The 23725-nt window shown below is 37.8% G+C and overlaps 1 protein-coding gene across 1 annotated transcript; it reads left to right on the top strand.

The window, feature by feature from the left end:
* Window positions 1–803: 803 nt before the first annotated feature.
* Window positions 804–14901, top strand: LOC139124000 (uncharacterized). The gene is made up of 5 exons (XM_070690133.1): window positions 804–968; window positions 9048–9847; window positions 10598–10751; window positions 11486–11624; window positions 13574–14901. Exons 1-5 carry the CDS (start codon window positions 867–869, stop codon window positions 13714–13716), a joined length of 1338 nt encoding a protein of 445 aa, XP_070546234.1. The 5' UTR covers window positions 804–866; the 3' UTR covers window positions 13717–14901.
* The last annotated feature ends 8824 nt before the right edge of the window (window positions 14902–23725 follow it).

Below are 23725 nucleotides of genomic sequence, written 5' to 3'. Positions count from 1 at the left end.
AAGTTCCATGCAATCCCTGACTCTTGGAGCTTCATGTTATTAAATGTATTTATCATTTTATCTCATCCTTTGCTGGTGGATGAATGAGTGACAAGAGGCCACGACTTCTCCCGAAAAGTGAAGGCAGTCTATGAAAAAGCCAATAATTATAGCAAAAGAGATTCATAGAATCTCACACCCCAGGGACCTGGGATAAGATTTCTCACACGAGGTGGGGATATTTAGTCTCACACTCGCCTGTGAATCGTGTGAGTCAAACTATGCCCAATGAGTGTAAGAAATCTGATCACAGGTCCCTGGGGTGAGAGGTTCTTTTTCTCACATGACCACATAATGCGTTCAATTCACACTGGAGGTATCACTGTCAACGACTATCCACCAGTCTGCCCGCGTCTGCCACAGTACGTCTGACCTGCTCACTTAGTAGTTCCGATCCATGTGTTACCCATCGTGCCATTGGATAATATTTTGCGCGTGGAGCGAAAGGCTGTTTATCATCCAATCAGAGCTCGTGTAATATATACTGCAGAGTGTTGTTCTTTTTATGCTTTAAAACCGTTGTCCAGCATCCCTAACTTTTGTGTAAGTGTGTCTGCATTTCTGTTTTTCCGTCTCTATCACCACCTCTGTCTCATTCTGTCACCCTGTGTCACAGATCAGGAGTTATGTTGAAAAGTAAAATGACATAAAATTTCAGGCGTTAAAGGGAAACCTTTTCACAAAAGGAGATTACATATGGATAGTACAACAGCATCTGTGCACATCGGTTGGTCTGTGTCGGCGAAATCTGTTGGTGACGACATTCTTGTCTGCTGCATGCAAATATAGAAGACAGACATTTCTATTGCATACGACAAGGATAGAACATGTCTCAACGCACTTACCGGGTTATATTTCAAGGTTGTGTGCTGTTGTGCATCGTGTCTGTTAGCTTGTATGTCCATAAACAATGGCTGCAACGAAAGGAGGTAAGTAACTAAAACTTCAGTCTCGTTAAGCGGTTGATGGAACTCTCCTAAAACGCACGAAATTAAAGTTGACTAATATTATGGCATATTGATGCATTAGTGATATGTTACCATAGCCTAGATGTCTGCGTAGAGATGCGTTTCCACAAGACACTCATCTTCTACTTGTGATAGGGCAGCTCAAATCATACTACTGTAGAATTGAAACAGATACGGAAGATATTAGATCGCAACAAAATTCTTATCAGCTTGCAGATTATACGTTTTATCTGCAGCAGCTCCCTTGATTTGTCAACCTGAATGATTTCGAAGCAAATTCTGATTTGATTCAGATGGAGACGGAAACAGTTACATAGTGTCGCAAGTCTGTTTAGCTTCACTTTGGGATTTTAATACTGGGGAATAGCCTCAAGCTGTCCGTTGCAAATTGTATTCGTATATTGTCCAGTCCTTACCAGATATTACAGGTACCATGGGACCTTAATACTGCGTAATAGTTGTGTAATTGAGGAAGAACACGCCGGTAGAGTTGAGTTTGATTGGTTTTATTTACAGCACGGGAATTTAACTCGAGTTACAACTTAAAGGCATGGGTCAGGCGTCAGATTGTCTTGCCAGATTACAATCTCGATGGAAAACAAAGGCTACGACACCTTTATAACCCTCTTACAGACTAGAACATACACAATCCCTGGAATCGATTACCCGACCTTTAAGCTCACTTATCACCGTGTCCGCCTGATCAAATTTCATTTCTCACTTATCACAATTTAAAGTTTACTTTCTTACGTAATCTACCTTCATTCTGAAGGTAATACACATTGTAGTCTAATGACACAGAATCTAGTGATTCAACGAATTGCTGACTCTTCATAATTTGTTGACTCTGCAAACTTATATCCATTGTCGGCACTTTTATTGCCACCTTGATTGTCACATTGAAACATCATGCAGCATTACCTATTCATATATACATTACATCACTTTCTTAAATTACAGATGATGCTGACGTGCAAGCATTTTATACGTCAGCATAATCTTTATTTAAGAAAGTGGGAGTTATTACAGCTTAACCCAAATTAAAAAATCAACATTTTAAAATCCTGTTCGTGTCACTTGGTACAAGTTTAAAATATATGTTCGATGTGAGAAATTTAAGACTGTGACTCTCTCATCCTGGAAACTGAGTCCCAACTTTACGTATATTTTTCTAAAACTTAAGGCATTACAGTATGTCATTTATTAAATCATTAATAACGTGTTTGTGTCATCCTTCCGTCCGCATCGTCTTTAAAAGAATAAACGCAAAAGGTCCTGATAATGAAGGTTGAACCCTTTTCATTTAGAACTATGAAATTTGTTTCAGAGTGACGTGTCCAATATGGCCTCATTCAGATTTCTTCACATCATCACAAATGTTTGTGTTAGTGACAAATTACTGCCTTAGGTTATTTGGTAAAACAATTCGCAAACGTATTTATTCGGATTTCCTTCCTATTGAATGTGAAGATCGTGAGTGATCATCGTATTCGAACATGATTTCAAATAATCTTGAATTTGTGATATTGCAGTATCGAAATCAAACACTTACATGTTATTTAAATCTCACATGTAGCGCTTTGAAAACCTTTAGAAGTACATTCAAACCTACACTCACTTATTATAATAGGTATAACTTTTTGTTAGATGTGCCAAATACGTTTTTGGTAAATTCGACCCATAATTCTTACCTCAGTTCTCCTTTTTTGTTTGTTTGGAATTAAATTACTGTCAATATAATATTTCTATTTGAGGGACGTTTTCAGTGATATCTTTGAACAGTTAGTAAAAAAAGACTGTGCACTGCAATTGCTCTCTGAATTTACCTCACGCATGCTCGATACTTTCATTACCACTGTCGAATTTGACTAAATTCAACTGTCTGCTAAACTTGAGATCTCTGTTTTATGAAAATATACAGTATGAGGTGGGGTTTCATGTCACCTTTGGTAAGAACTATTGTATTGAAAAAGGGTATGTTGGTTTGATGCAACGCGTCCATGTAATACAATACTACACATTCTTGTTGGTGTTGAAACACTAGGCTATTTGGCTGTTGTGAGAAGCAAACTCTGTCTGTCTCTGTCTGTCTGTCTGTCTGTCTGTCTGTCTGTCTCTCTCTCTCTCTCTCTCTCTCTCTCTCTCTCTCTCTCTCTCTCTCTCTCTCTCTCTCTCTCTCTCTCTCTCTCTCTCTCTCTCTCACTCACTCCAATGTTACACCAGCTGTTGTACGTCGGCAATCCGGAAAATGATGCTTAAATCCACCCAATCTAGACTGTTGCTACACGCCCACTGTGTTTACAAATCACAATCTGTGTGAGTAATGATAACATCAGTAAACTCGGATGGCATGATGTTCTATGTAGGAATAGAAATGTATCTCTGGTTTTCATGTGGGTTTCAATGTCCAGTAATTTCTCACTGTCATACCGTTGACCTTTGTATATCACTAAGTTGAGGTAAGCTATCTCCTGTGTCTAGCTTTCAAACGAAAAATTGAAGGTAGGGTGCGTTTGGTTAATTCTTCATATCAATTCGTTCAGTTCTTGTTTAAGATCACTGTCATTTTCAATTTGTGTTTACGTATTATTTTCATTTCCGTTTCATGAAATGTAATGCCGGCAGTTTCTGGTGAGGCGGGGGCCCATGCTGCAACCACAAATTTGTCTATAGAATTCGTTGTCGAATTCGAATGAGTTGTTTTTAAGAATAAGCGTTAGCATGGCAAGCAGGTATTCTGTTGGTGGCATTTTTATTGTTGTCTATGGTTGTTGTTGTTGTTGTTGTTGTTGTTGTTGTTGGGGATCGCTTCGCGTCTAATGCTTTGGCTATTGCCTATGTCGTGTTGTGTGTGGGCGTACACGGACACCACGTCTATTGTGACTAATATTTCATGTTCCGTAGTTTTGATTGTCTCAATTTTCCGGATAAATTATATGGTGTTTTTGATGATTTGGTGTCTTTGGTTGTTTTTCCACGGCTTGTTTTAGGAAATAATCGACGAATCCGATATGTGGAATGTTTGGCTTGAGCACCCACTTATGATTGGGCGCCCAATGAATATTGTCTTTGCTGATAAATCCAAAAAGTCAACTGATACGTTTAAAAATGAAAGAACTTGCCTTAGGAATATGACTCTATAAAACTGCTTATAACAGGTAGTGTCGAATATCTGCGAGCAAAACTGCAAAAGTCATGTTTATTTTTACTTTGAATTTATCCCTAATAAATATGTGGCTGTATGGGGTGGGTTATAAATAACATCGTAAGGCTCATGAATGGGATGGGCTTGAAAAGAGTTATCATATAGACGAAGCGGACTTGAAATTTATTGTGAGTATTGAGGGGGATCTGAAATAAAAAATCAATCACGATTCCTCCAACCCCCCCCCCCCCCCCCCCAACTAACCGTTAATTGTGAACGCAGTCTTAATTCTCTTTCTAAATGAAGAATAAAAATCAGGGGTGACCGAGCAAAGTGTGGTGCAAGAGAAACAAATAACCTCACATTTACCGACATTTGAAAATTCAAAACGGTCGTCATCCGTGTAAACTCCATTTTTCGATTTTTATAACTAAGACGATGAAATTGTTTCTTACACCACGAGCTTTAAATGAGCCTCACAAGTTGTAGACTGGAAACGTATCGAAGAAACATGAAAGTCCGAATATCTGTCCCGTTGGCGCAGGGAAAGACATAGTGCATAACATTTGTGAGCAGAGGTATTTAATATGTACAAATTCTTTGGTGATGGCTGGTAGCTATATGCCACTATTACAATGAACAGAATAATATGAAATAGCTTTTCCCCAATTTTAATCTCGATGACAATCCCCAGTGACACGTTCGTAATTTGTTGTTCACTATATGCGAAGTGATTCGCAAATTTTATTGTTTGCTGTGCACAGCATGATGTATAAGACGTCATAAAATCTCGGAAAATATGACCAGCCACAGGTGTTGGTGAAGGGGCTTTACATCAGCGAACCGAACATTAGAAAACACCCTTTTCATCTCCCACTTTTAAAACGATTATCAATAATCCCTGAAATATCGCACGTTCCATTAACATCACCCAACACCAGGGCTTCAAGTTTGTAGTCTGTTACATTATCCCCAGCCATCTGCTGGCTGGTGAAATATTATTCAGAACAGAAGTAACACATTCCCACATATTTAAAGTGTCTCCTCATACATTCTTGTAACAGTTATATGTTGAATGCTTGACGGATATTGTTATTCTTTCTTGGATGAGATTGGAGGCATAACAATTGTGGATTTTTGTCAGCATAACCAAAATAGGCAAGGCCATTTTATTAATGGTCCCATGAAATGGTCTTTTCCCCGTTTTATAGACATTGGAGTAGCTGTATGGAGGGTGTTCACCATGGTATTTTGAAGAGAAAGTTCGCGGTGGGCGAAATTCGAGATTTATGATAGAGGCTTCAGATTAACTTTTTTTGCCGCCAGGCCTAGCAGTAAGTAAGACACAGCTGGCCGAGGATCGAACAGCAGGGGGTTTTAGTCACTATTGATATTCAAAGTAAGGCTATCGGACTGACCGTTATTATACATACCTAAAACATAGGCAACATTGCACAGGGACAGCAATGTTAACATCTGTCACAAGTGGCTCAAGATTGCGCAAGGGTCGACAATACATTGGAAATTAGTTTAACTCCATCGTATGAAAATGAGTCTTGATGTTCTTAAGAAATGCTTGTACGCTGGCTTGAAGAATATGTATTCAAAACCTAAGATGACAATTTTTATTAGGGGAAAATGATATGTCACTACTGTCTCCATAATCCCCTATATGGTACGAGATATGCGTTTGATGTTATTTAAGGTAGCTCAAGCATTGAAATGAAACACTTAAACTTTTGCCCAAATTTTCAACAAGGGCACCTTCCAGTGGAAAGATTTGATTAATTTTCATTGGCTTGTTAACCTAAGGTTAAAAGATTGTTTGTGTTCGATCGCAAGTCAAGTGAGACAGAAGTGTAAATTTATGTTAAACATCCGATTTCTTGACTCTTTTTCCTCTCCGTTTTCAACACTTTGAAAAATGATGTTACTGAAATATGTAGTATGAGGCAGGAGTTTCATGTAACCTTTGTTAAGAAATAGTGTTTTGAAAACAGTGTGTTTGGTAAGTGCATCGCCACCATGTGTACTACCCATTCTTGTTGGTGTCCAAACACCAGACCAGCTCTCTCTCTCTCTCTCTCTCTCTCTCTCTCTCTCTCTCTCTCTCTCTCTCTCGCACTATTTTACGAACCATCGAACGTAACGTTTTCGAGAAGATATACTTTTAATAAACACAATGTTCTACAGCGGTTTTTGGGCTGTAGGTTCTGCCAATATTGCCATACATATAATGTTGTATGAGAATATTGCAGTCAAAATTTCATTTTACACATAAATCTTTCAATCTTTTGTCACTTCCTCTTATTATGTTACCGATTCAAGAGACTTTCATGGTCATATTGACTTCATTGAGAAAAGCCCACGAAAATAGATCGCTCGCCGTTTATTTCATGCCTAACTTCAGTAAGTTTAATTAAAGAGTGCGACCACTTCTTCTTTTGTGAACTGTTTGGTAGATCGTTACATCGGTTATAGCTATAGGTCGCCCTGGACGAGAAAGCTTAAAAGCCTTCAAGAACACTATATTTTATAGTCCAAACATAGGAACATGTGCCCGAGGGTGGGTGACCATTTCTCGCCGTCAGGAGGCCAAATGTCTCTTGCCTCGACGATAAATAATCCCATTAGCGATCTATATTCATGAATGCCCCAATTAAATTATTTTCACTGAAAAAGTTTGGGATGTACAGAAAAATGATAATCATATACGTTATTTCCATGTTGAACGAAAATCCCTTGAAGGAAGAAACTATTTTCACAATTGAACGGTGCATTGATATATCAAAATCACTGTTATGCGGTTTATCTCTTTATTTATGTACAGTTTGTAAAAACAGTATTTCCTGCGTAAACAAGTCATTTGATCATTTTTAAGTTGATCATTGTCCAGGCAAGGTGCGAAATACTTTATCATTGAACTGAACCAAATATAGGAAACCCTTCTGGTTTCTGGAATTAGATACTAAAGTTCAGCAACTACAGAAATCAAATCGACATGGCATGAATAATGATAGCGTTTATCTAAATATTTAAGAGGACACACATTTTTTATTTAATGTAATTGTCTTTTTTGATAATGTGCGGGTAGCTGGCCAAATGAAAGGAAGAAGTGAAATCGATAAATAGCATTTCAATAATAAACATCACTTTGGCGTGCTAAAAGTGACCTGCAAGTGATCTGCATAATTTTAGAAAATTCTAACACGTGCTACAACCTACAAGTGCTGTAAGTTTTATTAAAGACACAAATTTCATATGAAGGCATCTGCAAAACACGATTATCGTGCTGTTTTATTCAAAGCAGTCAAGTCTGAATCAGCCGATCAAAATAGTGAACGTATGTATTGACATGTAGCGTTTCTTTGCGAAATGAATATTCAAGTTTTCAGTCGCAAATTTAAATATTTAGTCATACAGAGAAAACTTTACACGTATCTAACAAATTTGCAATATCGCATACAGAGAGCAAAGTTAACATCTGTCACACGTGGATCAGGATTTCGCAAGGGGCAACAATACATTGGAAATTACTTTAACCCCAACGTGTGAAAATGAGCCTTGAAGTTCTCAAGAAGTGCATTTACTCTAGCTTGAAGAATATGTTTTCATATGTTCATATGGCGAAAATGATCTGTCATACATGTCTCTGTAATACCCCGTAGGCCCGGGTACGAGATATGCGTACGATATGGTAGTTAGCGCCTCGAAATTGAAAGGTCATGGTGACCTCGATGTATATTGTTGATTTGGTGAGACTATGGTTGAACACGCGCGCCCTTAAGAGACGCGACGCGAATCCCAGGGTCTGGACGTTCTTGCAAGCGACCGGTCGGATTTCTGCCTGATCCGGGTACTTTATAGAACTCCACACCCCCGTTAATCAAAACAAAAATGAAAAGTAGCATAGCCAAATAAAATAAAAAATGAAAAATAAAAACATACCACGTATATAGGTTTACCAGCTACTAGTATATATTCTCTCCGCCCAGTTAGATAGGTGTTTCTTTTGAGGTCACTACCCTTATGAATATTCATACCCTTGCAAAAACGAACAGTCGCTGTGTCTGGCAGTGCGTGCTCACAGCTGCACAGCGTAGTCTTCGAATGCAGGCCCATCGTGGGCGCGCACAAAAAAAGGCACAGCGACTGCGGAGAGTCTAGGGGCAACAATACATTGGAAATTACTTTAACCCCAACGTGTGAAAATGAGCCTTGAAGTTCTCAAGAAGTGCATTTACTCTAGCTTGAAGAATATGTTTTCATATGTTCATATGGCGAAAATGATCTGTCATACATGTCTCTGTAATACCCCGTAGGCCCGGGTACGAGATATGCGTACGATATGGTAGTTAGCGCCTCGAAATTGAAAGGTCATGGTGACCCCGATGTTTATTGTTGATTTGGTGAGACTATGGTTGAAAGTTTCATTGGGGAAAGTTTGAGCAAAAGTTTAATTCTTTCACTTTCGAAGTGCGTACGAACTTGAAAAGTTCTCTTTCGATATCAAAACATAAATCAACGGTTACTGTGCAAAGTTTGCTCCTTTAGAAAGAAATTATCCAAGTTGAATGTTTATCTATACTCACAATTCAGAACGACCGGAATGCCTGTGTTATTTTTAGGGGAAAAATAACAGTTTCGATTTTCGATTTTCATATTATTTACTCACTGTAAAAGTTTTAGAGACTCAGTCCGACCTTTTTCCCCAGGATGCATTCTACCTTGACAGGTATGTTCTCTGAGAACATCTTTACCATTATTTCTAGCTAATAGTCTTGTTCCGATGAATCACATTGAAGAAGAGAAGGCAGACAACACAAATATATACATATAAAACAATTCTAATTGATCCTATCGTTAAAACTAATACTAAGATACTTCATCTGCAGCCCCTGCACGGGAAGAATGCCAGAACTAGGGACGAACACCAGCACTATACACAGGAGCGTCATGGACCAGTCAAACAGAGCAATTTTGAACCTACAGCTGTCCAGGAACGGAGGGAAAATGTCCGAATGAATCAGAAAAAATCAACCACAAAAAGTAAACAAAAGATCTACTCAAATCGGTATTTGTTACCCGTCAAACCAAATCCATTTGGAGGGGCCAATCACCAATACCGGAGATTCAAAAAAGCCATCATAATGTCAGTGTTGACAAATCGGACCTTGGTGATGACTCCGTTTTTCCTTTCTGGTGGGCATGTTAATGGGTACACTAGAGAGCATCTTAGGCCGTTTAATGTTACATTCGACGCTGATATTTTGTCCCAGGTGGTGCCAGTTGCTACGACTGGAGCATTTAAAAGGGTATGCAATCGCAACAATACCAAAGTCGTTCTTTGGTCCGGGGAAAGGGAGAAATATGAAAACGTTAAGAACTTGATCTATACTGATATGGTCGACGTCGATTTACCAGGTGAAGATGAAGTAACATATTTGGAACAAACGCAAGTAGATAAGATGCCGTCATTGACAAAAGATGAAAGTTGTGTTGCACTCTCCATAGATAGTTTGATGAACATAAAATTCAATAACACTGAACAAATAGGTCTAATAGAGCATCTCGTCGACAAGCATCTAGTGCCAGCACCGAACATCGTACGTATAGTCAGTGATCTCACAAAGAAGATTTGCCAAGGAAAACAGTATCTAGCATACCATTGGAGAAACAAAACAGCGGAAATTATGTATGTAACACGATTCTTTTCTGTATCGTATCTGAAAGCAGTAATTATTACTCCATAAAACAGTCACTCTTACTCATAGTTATCCATGATTCATTTTTTCTTTTTATAAATTGGCATTAAATGACTGGTCATCAACCGTACTCAAAGTTAGCATGGAGCATGATTAGACCTTTGCAAAAGTGAAGTTAACCTGCATACTCTTGATAACAATATCCGATAATCTAGCTTTTGCACCCGTGAGGGAGTGTCTATACGTAAAACGGCGCTGGTATCCAAAGTGAAGCTGTTCTGTAGCTTTCTCTAATGGACAGAAAGATCAAATAGTTAAGTAACTCATTTCCATTGTAAAGAATTAAAACAGATTTTCCAAATAAATTACGTCCAATCAATTTTTGTGAATGGGTTATTTCCACAATGCACCATGCAATGGTTGCAGAGTAATTATAGTTATTTAATGATTGATTGATTGATTTACACTTGAATTGGTAGCCAAACAAAAATTTGTGCCCAAATCTTTGGTCTTGGTCCTAAAAGAAAATGGTTGAAAGTTTGCTTGATGTAAGTTTGAGGAAATGTCTTCCATTTTCAAAGGGCGAACTGCCATAAACAGATATACCTACAATATGAAATCGAAAAATACGAAACTGTTACAGAAATCGATCAGTGCAAACTATCTCAGATCAAACTGATATATTTGAAATACAGAAAGATTGTCAGACTAACATAGTTCGGTTTCGATATTATTTGTAGATGTTTCTTTGGCCGTGAAAGTAAGGAACATAAGTGTGCTTCGCAACGAAAAGTGATAAGGAAATTTGCAGAAATATCAGCTGAAGCTGTAACTAATCTGATGAAATCTGAACAGATAGAGTGCATCTATTTGGCCTGTCCACTGTGGGCATTGGTAAGTCGCACAAGATACAACATTACAGAATGATCATATTTTATTTCAATCAACCCAGATATTCTTTAATGACGCTCCGGTTCTGCTCTGTCCCTTAAAATAGTTTTTATTGTTGTTGTTTTTTTCAGTTGTATTGTCAAAATGCATGTAGTTAGACTTGCCAAAATAACCTCAATACTTCTATATTCAATCACCTAAATTTTCATTCGGACAAGTCAACGATAACAATGTGTATGGCAACAATATGTCGTGTTTGTTTAGCTTTATACTTTATATATAACCACAGATTATGTTTAACCACAGTCCTTTCGTCCACTGATTCAAGGGACAAAAAAACACTTGTTGTCTTCGACAAAAAAACCCCAATTAAATACATTAAATTCCATCAAAGTTACAGTTGTTGGCCCTCTAAGTCAGATAGTCGATAATTAGCAGCAAACTGATAGTAGGCATTTAAGAAAAATCTTTGAAACCTTATTGTAATGGCCCTTTCTTCATTCGATTCGACATGACATTTGGAAGTCTTTCAAAACCACTAACTCTCTGTCTGTAAGTACATTGCACTCAAAAAGGTCGTGGATTATTGCATTGGTCGTTTTGTTTAGACACAAACGTTAAATTCTTTGACTTTTTAAGTGATATTCCATTTTTGTACATCCTACATTTGTTCTTCCCGAAGTCATATTACATTCGTGATGTTAGCCTTCTCACATTTTTCTTTGTGATCTTTCCAGGAAATGGTGGATATTTTGTCCAAGCTGATACCGAGAGCAAGCATCTTTACATCAGGCGATATTCTTGGCTCAACGAAATACCAGACACTACTCGAAGATTACTACTTGTTGTCCCTTGTAGAACAAGAAATTTCCATGAGTGAGTTCTGTTATGATGAAGCTTCCAGGATTTATGTGGCTGATAGTAAACACGATCATAGACCCACGCTCATATCGGGCATGTCTAGACGTTTCCCGTTTATCACGGCTGATATTTTCGGTAAATGTCACCAGGATGCAGCTATATTAGCATGGGTAGGCCAATATGATAAATCGAGTTCAAAATAAACGGAAGAAAAGAACTAAATTATAATAAGAATATCTAAGCACTACATTCAAAAATGCCCTCTAAATATTTGACAAGTCATAAAGGAAATCAAGTTATCTTGTTGCGCCTACAGTTCTACGTTTGGCTTGAGTGTTTGTCAGATCAGCGTGACATGTCTACTTGCTTTTAAGACAATGGAAGCAAATGCGTAGGCGTAATTTAATCTGACGGTAACCTTTTAATTGTTTTACCAAGAAGTATCTTGACCTTTGTGTCAGAGGGTCTTAAGAAAGGTAGAGGGCGATCTTCTGAATATCTAGTTAGGGTCATGAGGGGTCAATCCAACACGGTACTTGCAGTTTGATAGTTGGCCCTAACAAAATAAATAAACGAAATGGCTATCGCTCTCCACCTACGATCGAGATGCAAAGTTGCCGACTAAAACATTGAAGGGCTTTGAGGAACAAGGATATTTCACCTTGCTAAATGCGGAAATAATACGTTGAATCTTGTTATGTTTTCCCGTGATTACTCCATTAAAGGTCTTGTAAATTTTTGGAATGTTCTACTGTTCTTACGGTACAACCTACAACCGAACAGGTAGTGAGTGCTTGGCTGAACAGCAATGCCGCACGCACGACATCGGGTGACATGGAAACTCTCGGTGTAAACAAACAAAAAAATGATCGCCTCGCTCCATCCCGTAAGGTGATCGAGAACGATCGAAATCTGGAGAGTTTTAAAGCACTTGAAATCTTTGATCGCTTACGGTTGTAATATCATATTGCACCATAAAAAGTTCTTCCAGTGCGACTATTTAATAAGTCCCGGTGTCTTTTCTTGCGTCCTTCATGGAGGATCTGTTGTGCATGTTGAAATCTGCGAAAACCAGGTGCAGTGAGTCCGTGAATAAAGCCGGTTTACACAAATATTTCAATATCCACATGCATGGCGGAATAAACGTAAAGTCACAGTCGCTCCACACACCAAAAAGCCTAAAACCATAGGCAAAGAATATATATTTGCCTTTGCTAAACTTTAAAGTTTTTCCTATAATTTGTAAAATTCTGGTCATGGTTATATGATAACTCAGATAACCCAATATAGCCAGTTCCCTAAGGCCCTGTCGCACCTTGATGATCTAGATAGCGTCTGTCGACGTATCAAAATTTTTCTAAAACGCTAGTTTGCTGAACTGACGATGTTTTTTTTTATTTTGGGCTTATACATAGCGTATTCAGAACGTTGGGGACGCTAGACAATTTCCTCGACGCCTTTCTACTCATGAGTAACATGTGTGGTGCAGAATTTTGCATGTTGACCCGACATATTCTTGATTTTGGAAGGGAGTAGCTTAAAGTATCCTGACGGAAAATTGAAGCAACAGTTTAAGTCTTTTAATTCGGAGGCCCGTAAATGAGCAACTATTGCTGCCGAACCGTAAATGTATTATCTACCATAACAATGTTGTCACACCTTACTATTAATTTCTATAGTCCCGATATAGTTTTATAAAATAATTTGATATTAACACGATTTGACCTAATTTGGGATAATTTGATGGTGAAGTGATGTCGGTTTGATCTACAAATGTAAGGTCATCTGCTTTTGTTTTCAATTTACTCACTTGTTTTTATGAGTAATTTGTAATATTACATCATTCAGCTACAGGGCATCTAAAACTTTTGCGAAATTTGAAAAACATGAAGATCCAATTATTCCAGATTAGTTCCAATCGTGTTTATTCACTATCATGGCTAACATTACGTTTTTACTTGTAGGAGCAGCAGTATTTGTCGCCACGACACACTCAAACTGGTCCAGCTTTGTGATGGCCAACAGAGTCGCAAATGGAAGAACAAACTACAATATCAGGAGCATCGTTAAACTTCCCGAGGATATTCCTTCGGACCTGCTCAGATAAATAAATCCTAGCAGCAGAAAATGCTTAATTCCTTAAGTTTTCGGTTAATATTAGATAATTTGTTTCTGTAGTACAAAACTTTACACAGTGAACCTTGAGTTTTATTCTTCATTTAGAAAGAAAGTGATTGAACGATTCGTTCCGGAAAGTTTGAGTGCAAGGTTAAGTCTTTCCACTTTCGGAGCGCATGCTACCTTACGTTGAAGTATACGCCGGACAGCACCTGTGCCACTGAAAATAGGAGACTCTTTCATGAAACCAGCTTGATGCGAAACATTTAAATTCACGGGAATATGCTTATAATATCCTTACATAACTGCCGTTTTCTTGAAACTTTAACAAAAGACTTGGATTGAAAAGTGATTTTGAACATATATATCTAAAGTGTAGTTACATTTGCAGTATGAGATTTTGAGATATAATAGGACAATAATTCTTGTATTTACTGATAGTAAACCATGCAAGATGCGATTTACATCAATATTCCTCATTGATAATGAATTATGACCATATAATTTAAATACCTTAACAATGCTCATTAATATCATTTGCATAAATTTATACTAATTCACCTCGCATCTTGCAGCAAATAACAAATTTTTGACTCTATAGTTTTTATTGATGCCTTTGATAAGCGTATCATTGTGTGAGTTCATTACTGGGTCAGCAAAAAATGTTTTCTTCAGACAATCTTAAAGTTATCTTTAAAGGAATAAGTTTTGAACTCAGCACGGCAGCAAATAGAACTACAAATAACTTAATCACTTCCCCACATTTTTGCGGGTTTCAAATTTGATATTTGTCAAACGGTATAGTGTGAACTGCACAAAAATCAATTTGTATCGGGTATTTCGGTAAGATGTATAAGTTTACACACACACACACACACACCTACACACACACACACACATACACACACACATATGGCTTATTTGTGCTTTATTTATCAATTTGTCTCTAAAACCGATCAAAATGTCTTAGTGTAATAAAGTTATTATGCCATTCTAGACGTCATACAGTTGCCATCGAATATTTCGCTTTTTCATTGAGTGTAGATTACTGATGAGTGATGGAGTGTTGTCACATCGTCATTAGTCCTCGATAAGACTATTAATGACACGTATTTTTAAACCTACCAACCAAAAAGAGCCTTCTTTCTTCAGACCTGTCAAGTTTGAACCAATTCGGCGGCCAATGAGTTTTTTCAGAGATGTACCCCAACCGGGGCAAAGTTTCATTAAAGTCTACTTGAATAGGTCGCCCAAAAACTCAACAACCAACCCCCGAAATTAGATTTTTACTATTAAAAAGCCCTGTTTGAAAGATGCAAAACTATGGGTCTCGGCAACTATAGCCGGCAGGGTATTCCAGAGACAGACGGTATTTTTGGGGGAACTATATTTATAGGTATCAGTTGCAACCTTAAAGTGGCACTCACACTTGGTAACATTTTTAAAGCACATTTTTTTAATGCCAACGGTCGATATTTGACGAGGCGACTGCGCGCGGATCGCGAGATATCGATAAAAACATGTCTTCAAAAAAGTAAAAGTTTGAATTCCGGTGGCCCACCTAAATTCAGCTTCCGAACATCGAACGTTCGGCACTGGGGCCATTGTCAACTAAGCTATGGAGTACGAGTCTACGCTGACGCTGATGTACGCCACAGTACCACTTGCGTCAGTGATCGGTCATGCCCCGTGGGGGAAAGCTGAGTCTTACTGACTTGGCGTATAAACGGAAAAAACAATTTTTGCTGATTCCACCAGAATTGGCAAAGGTGACTAGCACAGTTACGTGCGGTTGATACATAGCGGCCGCCGCATGATATGCATAGACGCATGCCACGCGCGCATACCACGCGCGCGGCGTACTGTGTGGCAGACGACAAAATGTAGTCATCGGAGGCGGCTAATATTTGACATGTAAAAACTGATGTTTATGTGGTATTGGTTAAAAATATAATACAACCGATTTAGAATAATGAAAACGACAAAAACTAAGGAGAAGTTTTTAAAAACTTACCTGAGGTAAAGGCATAATGCTGTATATAAAGTCTTTGCAGTGGGAAGTAAATTAATTGCGTCGTTCGAACTTATTGTAGACTCCCTAGAATATCGTCAATCAGCACAACAACAAACCTTCGGGGGATTTCGAGTCAAAATTAAAACGATCGTAAAACTTCGGGATGTGAAAAATACGCTCGGGAAATGACATGTTTTTATCGATATCTCGCGATCCGCGCGCAGTCGCCAAGTCAAATATCGACCGTTGGCATTAAAAAAATGTGTTTTAAAAATGTTACAAAGTGGGAGTGCCTCTTTAAATTTTCGGAGCCGGTAACGGTATTTGACTCGAGTACACCTTGAAGGAAATGAAATATAGTCGGAAGCTTGAATGTCAAACCGATTGTGATCATCTTATACAGCATACTTTTGTCTTCTGGACTAAAGTGATTCCCACTGTAACTTTTCCAGCTTAGATGTAACACTACTAGTATTCTATACCTACAGTAAAAGCAATATAGGACGAAGTAAACTGCCCTGAGGAACACAACTCACATCAGGTACTGTCTCATATTATGTCCTATCCACAATCACTGGTTTACTTCTTGTCATCCGTTCATGGTCCAACCTACTAGAGTTGCACACAAGAAACGGAGCAAAACACTTTCTTTCAAAGGGCGTCTGAATCGTTGACACAACATTGGCATAGACAGTCTGGGCTACAGTCTGAAGAGTAGACACATAAAAGGCACGAGGAGAACTTAATGTAACAAAATAATAAATTTATTGAACAAAAATAACTTCAACTAAGTGCTCAGTCTCCTATACTCTGCCAACAAACGTTCATGTGTCTGACCTCTAGAGGGCGCAGTAAACTCTGAGAACCCAACCGTCATCAACAGATACGATCTCCAAAACACACGTGTAAATACACCCTGATAGCAATTACTCTCTGACACTGAAATACCATATCAAACATTCATTAGTTTCCCCTTGGTACTATACGATATACTCACTGATTAGAATACAAAGGGTGTAGTGTGTATACTCAACTCAGAACTTGCCACATATGAAATGAACAATCGCACTATCTGTTTATATTATTCAAACATAACGTTTTCGGCACTACAGAAGTTCTCTACAGTCCTGTCAATAGCCATGAGAATTTCCTACAGTTCTGATAACCGCGACCAATTGCTGTTCAGTCCTAGCGACGTTCCCTCGGCCTTTCTGTACCATGAGGCGATGACGTCACGCATGGAAAATTCCACATCACACGTGGATACAGATCCTCACAAACGATGATAAGTTTTCTCTCTATCAACCCTATAGATCACTACTTTCACAACAGACTTGCTTCACAGTCCTTTTGCAATCGTTGGGTCTCTCCTCTCAATTTGTAGCATTGCACTTTCGCTGTGCTCTTTTCCAGCAAACTGTTCTCACACAGAAAGTTCTGGATCTCACACACTTGGCGGAGTCTCGCTATCCACAGAGTTTTTTCACAGTTACCAACTTTTGAAGACGACGAGAAATGGTCAGATCCTACCCGATTCTCTAAGGGACTGGACACAAATTACAGGGGGGTGGGCCGGTGATTTTGGGGGATGGATCGCCATTTTTCGCACAAGCATTTTTGAAGGGTCATAAAATTTGTGCGAGCCTATGGGGAGGGTCATCTTTTTTATGCATCAAAGCTGAAATTGCATGTGCACGTAGTGAGAATATGTAATACAGAAAAAAGAAAAAATACCTCCTGGCACTTTCATTTTCTGCCATTTCCATTTTCGGCGCGCCCTTCGGGCGCAGGTTTAAGGGTATAATAAACAATGTATTGATGATCCAAGCAGCCACATTGATTTAAGTTGTCACGATTTCTACTTATCCAACTCCTCTATTGTGCATATAAACTGTCCCCTATAATGACGCTTTCAATAACTATTTGGGAGATCACTTATTTGATATCATTCTCCCATTGACAATACATTGGGTATAGGTCGGTGTCAAATGTTCATGTCTCTGTATGTACATTTTTTATTTTTTGAGGACATTAACAGAATACAAACTATTCAGAATAGTGCAAAATGTCATCAATAACAACTGGAAGCTTCAGGTCGAACAACTTTTGAATAACAATTTAGGATCAGATAACCTATGAGTTATTTGTAGTTTCCTCATAGCCTACAATGTATAGTGAATCAACATTTCGGTGAAATTCCAAAATCAAATTTCTTGCACAACCATGGACTTGAAACCGCTATAGTCTAATATTAGGTGTACATAAATGCACAGATTTACCCAGTTTTGTATTGAAAAAAATATTCATAGTTTCATCATAGGCTGCCATGCATAGTGAATCGACATTTCAGTGAAATTCCAAAATCAAATTTCTTGCACAACCATAGACTTGAAACCACTCTAGTCTAATCATGAACATTATTACTAATAATTAGGTATACATAAATGCACATATTTACCTAGTTTTGCATTGGAAAAAAATTATTCATACTTTCATTATAGACTGCCATGTATAGTGAATCAACAATTCAGTGGTATGCCACAATCAAATTTCTCGCACAACCATTGACTTGAAACCTTGAACATTAATACATAAACATGAACATTAATACCAATAATCAAGTGTACATAAATGGACAGATTTTCCTATTTTGCGTTGGATAAAACTTATTCATAGGGTTTCATTAAAGACTGCCATGTATAATGAATCAACATTTCGGTGAAATTTCATTTCCTGCACATACATGGACTTGTAACCACTCTAGTCTAATCAAGAACATAAATATCAATAATCAAGCATACTAAATACACAGATTTGCCAAGTTTTGTATTTTAAAAAAATTATGGTTTCGTCATAGACAACAATTCATAATGGATTAACATTTTATGCGAAATTCCAAAAACAAATTTCTTGTACATAGATGCACGTGTTACCACCCTCTTCTAATAAAGTACAATTAGATCAATTATTCAGGGTCCATATATGCGCAAATAGTGCATATTTTTAATTGTGAAAAAAAATTACAGTTTTGTCATAAACTCCTATGTACAGTTGATCAACATTTTGAGCGAAATTCCAAAATCAAATATCTTGTTCATATGAGCACTTGTAAACAACCCATGCAAATCAAGTATATTTATATCAGTTATTAAACATCTATATATGAACAGATATTGCTGGTTTATATTGGAAAATACACGTTTATAGTTTTCTTATAGTCGACTACCATGTATAGTGAACAACATTATCAATTAAATCTAAAAATTACTTTTTTGTACACGCATGTGCTTTTTACCTGCCACTTAAAGCATAGTATATTTACATGAATTATCACGCACATATGATTTGATATGTTTTTGAAAAAGCACTATATCGGCCACATTTTGCCTTCCTTTTGGGAGGGGACTTCAAAAGTATAGCAAGTCAGACGGGGGTCTTGAACACATTGCGGGTTTGTTGGGGGAACATTGAGTAACAGGGGAGGGTCACTCATTATTATGCACGGATAAGGGGGAGGGTCATTAATTTTTGTGCATGAACTTTTGAAGGGTCGCTATTATGGATGCAGCGGTGTTTCGAAAAACACCGGCCCACCCCCCCCCCCTGTAATTTATGTCAAGTCCCTCAAAACTATCGTCCACAAAGACCATTACACTCCAACCTTATGCTCAAGAAGGGTAGAATTTCTTGTCCATCGATTTAGGTGACTTTTGCATCACATTCGATGCCTACGCACTTCCACGCCAACCATACAATTCGCCATTGAAACGAAACCGATTTGCACAAAGAAAGAACCCCTATTACTGATAATATAAGGTACAAACTCTCTCTTATCATAAGTTTGAAAAGCTCAAGAAAGCCCGATACTGTAGCGTAACAATCCCCTCATTCTTCAAGGAAACCACTCAAGAGCTCTGGACTATAATATTAAATTTTACAATTTCATCCCGTGTACCTGCATACACAGAATATCAGTGACCGTCTCATGAGGGCCCCAAACTGACATTCCCCGTAACTAAATTTGAAACGGCCACGCTCTGTTAATGAAAAAGCAGCGTATGCCGAACCAGTCTAGCTTAAGAAGAAGCCGTTCGTGAGGCACCTATCAAAGGCCTTATTAAAGTCGAGGGCAGTAAGGCCATGTAGTTTACCTCTGTCAAGAAATGATATGAAGATAATTCAAGGAATAAAGTGAGGATTGAGTAAGTTTTCGATCTGATTCAAACCCACATCGTACGGCAACTAGTCACATAGCAAAGACATCGCAGTCAAAACCGCTTGGCCAAATCCCAACCCATATAAGGAGTGGTTCAATAACTGAGCTAAATTGTTACTATTTTTCTGAGATGCACCCCTCCACACGCAGTCTAGTTCATGAAGCACTCGCACTCACATACTCAATATCACACATTGGACACATACTTTATCAGAGCAAAGAATACATAACTTTACTTGACGAAAGACGGTGTTGGAGACAAGGCTGTCCACCAGTAATGCTATCAAACCCAAGGGTAGAAAATTCAGAAGATTTTCGAACCCACAACGTATGGCACATAGTCATACAAGTCGATTCACTCTGAAGCCATGCTGGCAAATAGTAAGTATTTGATCTTGGTTCAAATGCGTCATGATATCGCTCACAATAATATACTAAGATAGGCACCGTGGACCAGTGGGTAGGGCAACGGACTCACTGTCAGAGGATGGTGGGTTCGTGACCCGGTTCAAGACCCAGTATGTCCAGAGTAATGGACTCTCTGTCGGAGGACGGTGAGTTCAAGACTCTAGCACGGTGTTGTGCCCTTGAGCAAGGCACTTTACTCCTCAGTGCTCCATTGGGGGTTAGTGGGTTATGCGTACCTCATCCTGTAATTGGGCTAACGCCCGTTGGATGATGGACTGATAAATTAATAATTAATTAATTAATAATTAATTAATTAATTAATTAATTACTCCTGGACTTTACAACAGGACTTGTTAATTAGACTTATCTATAATTACTAGATGTGAATCTGTCATCTTTGTTAGAGATGGCAGAGGCATTGGCTGTCCTCCAGTCCTTTGGAACGCACCCGAATATCAGGCATTTTTGGGAAAAAAAGTTAAAATTTCATTGCCAGAAATAAATTTTGATGTTGTAAATGTATCCATTGAGAAGGGAAGTTTATCGTTGAAAAATAACCAAGTGTCGTCTACTGACATATCTTTGATAATTTTTTCATATGTCGATTCAAAATCAACCAGTGCTTGTTTCACTTTATCGTAACCGGCTTGTTTGTTATGAAAAACTTTCATCTGTACTTTCCTTGCCTTCAAATTGCTTTATTATCTGATATATATAGAATTACTGTACATTGAAAACACATGATTTTTTGTTTGTGAAAAATAGGTCAAGTATGATTGCAGTAATGTCAGTTTGATATGTTGGACATGATTATTAACCAGTTAATGCTGGTATTTAATTTGCAGATTTATAGAATTTCTGTCATCCTTGTTAGTATGAATTAAAATCCCCACAAGAATTATCAAGATGGGCCTGTTGCAACTATCCCTTCAAAAATTACATTATATTATACAGAAGGGTGATTTATATTTTGTCAACTTTTATGAAGTTCCTAACTTCATGTTGTGAATGTATTCGACAGTTTCTCCCAGTTAGCTTTTGCTTATGAATGGACGAGCGACAAGGGACCATAATTTCCCCGAAAAGTGAGTTCATTTATTTAAAACCACCGCTATTCTAGCAAAGGAAACAATAAATAAGGTAGTATGCACCCTAGAAGTGAAAGACTTAATATTTTGAGTCATTATCAGTGGAACATAACCACGTACCTACTATCATGCAGCATTTATTTCTAACATTATATGTCGTTTAAATATTATGGCAATGAAATCGGCAAGTGCACCCTCATTTTCAAGATTCTACGGGTCTTTTTTTGCGCCTCACTTTACTCGACTTTTAAAATTAGCCAAACATGTGTTTCTTTGTGTATCAGTCTGTTTGTCTGCAAATATTTCGATTTCTCTTGATTATCCTGTATAAATCTGCGTGTCTGTATTTATGGAAAGCCGTAGCTGTCTTTAATGAAGTAAAATGATGATTTAATGCACATTTGTTATATGGTAATGGCAATTTGTTATATGGTGATGGGCCTTTGTTATATAGTGATTGAAATTTGTTAAATAGTGTTGCACATTTGTGATATGGTGCTTGGCATTCGTTATATGGTGACGCACATTTGTTATATGAACTAACTAACTAACTAACTAACTAAATAAATAAATAAATAAATAAATAAATAAATAAATAAATAAATAAATAAATAAATAATTGGTTTATTCAACCGATTTGAAAAGTCAGTTACATAACACATGAAATCGAGAGGGAGAAAATACCAAAGTAGAGGGTAAAAGGGCAGGAAATAGCTTACAACTAGTCTAGCCCAAACCCCGTCATGATAGCTTGATAAAAAACATAGTTGGCGAAGAGGGCTCATAATAACAATAACAAATACTTCTTTAAATAGAAAAGAAGAAAAGCATTGAAATAATTACAATATTGTAGAAAATCACTTATTACTACATGGCTAAGTGAAACATGCTACTGATCGATCAAATGTTGTATGAAAGTTAGTTTTTAAGTTATCTAAAGAGTTTGTGGACTCAATATGAACAGGAATGTCGTTCCAAACTCTTGCTCCAGAAAAAGAAACAGCAATTGGCCTGAATTTGTCATAGCGTGGTATTGACGTAGGTTTGAAGTTGGCAGTTTCTAGTATTATATATAGTCAACTGACACTGACAACTGACACTGAAGTAATCTGATATGTATGTGGTGCATGCTTTTAAATCAAGCTGTAAACGAAGGAACCTAGGAGGAATTTATGGAGTTTAAAAACATCTAAAATATAAAGTTGAATGAAATAAGGTGCTGAGTGGTCTGTGGTTGATATGAACATCATCGGGCGAACAATCATTTTCTGGGCTGCTAAGATACAGTTTAAGCGTATAGATAACATACTTCATCAGACTTCTGTTTGTTGGTATCGACATCTTTATCTCTGCTGCATGCAAATAAAGAAGAGAGACATATCTGGTAGTTTATTCCACAGCTTAGGGGCCCACACTGAGAAAGCTCTGTCTCCACAACTGTTATTAGTCCTAATTTTTGGCTGAACTAGTGATACACAGGAATAAGTCCTCATGTTTTCTCGTAACGGCATCCTGACAGTTATCAGTACAGTGAGGTAGCGCGGCGCCGTATTACAATTGATAATTTTAAAAATTTTAAATCTGAGACAAAGAATTTGAATTGAATTCGCTGCTCCACTGGCAACCAGTGAAGAGCCTGCAGGACAGGAGTAATGTGACACCTATCCCTCACCCTAATCCTGGCTACCAGTCGAGCAGCAGAATTCTGTATGAGCTGTAATTTATTTATTTCATAAGCAGGTAGACCGAAAAGTAAGCTATTGCAGTAATCAATTCGAGACGTCACGAAAGCGTGAACCAATTTGTATGCAGAATGCTGATCCAAAAATTTACGAATCTTTCCTTTTCCTATGATGGCCTCACAAATGCCAACCACTATATAACAAATATGCAACACCATATAACAAATGAGCACCACCATATAACAAATGCCCATCACCATATAACAAATCTGCATCACCATATAACAAATGCCTATCACCATATAAAAAATGTGCATCAGCATATAACAGCTGGTCATGAAATCGTCAGTTTACTTCGCTTAAGACAGCTGCGGCTTTCCATATGTATTAATCCTTCTATCTTTTCTTGCTGTCTTAGTGAGTATCTGGTATGTCTGCCTCACTGTCTCTCTAATTACCACCTGAGTCTCATTACGATCTTATGTCAGAGGTTAGGGGTTCCGTAATGCATAATTTTCATAAAAGGAGATTAAACTACATATTAAGGAAAGAACAACATCTGTGCACATCTGTGTCGGTGAAATCTGTTT

Source organism: Ptychodera flava, assembly GCF_041260155.1.
Source record: "Ptychodera flava strain L36383 chromosome 23 unlocalized genomic scaffold, AS_Pfla_20210202 Scaffold_23__1_contigs__length_28996876_pilon, whole genome shotgun sequence".
In the NCBI taxonomy this organism is placed as follows: domain Eukaryota; kingdom Metazoa; phylum Hemichordata; class Enteropneusta; family Ptychoderidae; genus Ptychodera; species Ptychodera flava.
Note: the sequence above shows the minus strand (reverse complement) of the source record. Positions and strands in the feature narration are given on the sequence as shown.

Excerpts from the sequence above, each read along its gene's own strand:
- LOC139124000 (XM_070690133.1), top strand. The coding sequence starts at position 867 with ATGTCTCAACGCACTTACCGGGTTATATTTCAAGGTTGTGTGCTGTTG. Across the intron at positions 9,848-10,597 it reads AACAAAACAGCGGAAATTAT|ATGTTTCTTTGGCCGTGAAA; the intron begins GTATGTAACACG and ends TATTATTTGTAG. Across the intron at positions 11,625-13,573 it reads AGAACAAGAAATTTCCATGA|GAGCAGCAGTATTTGTCGCC; the intron begins GTGAGTTCTGTT and ends TTTTACTTGTAG.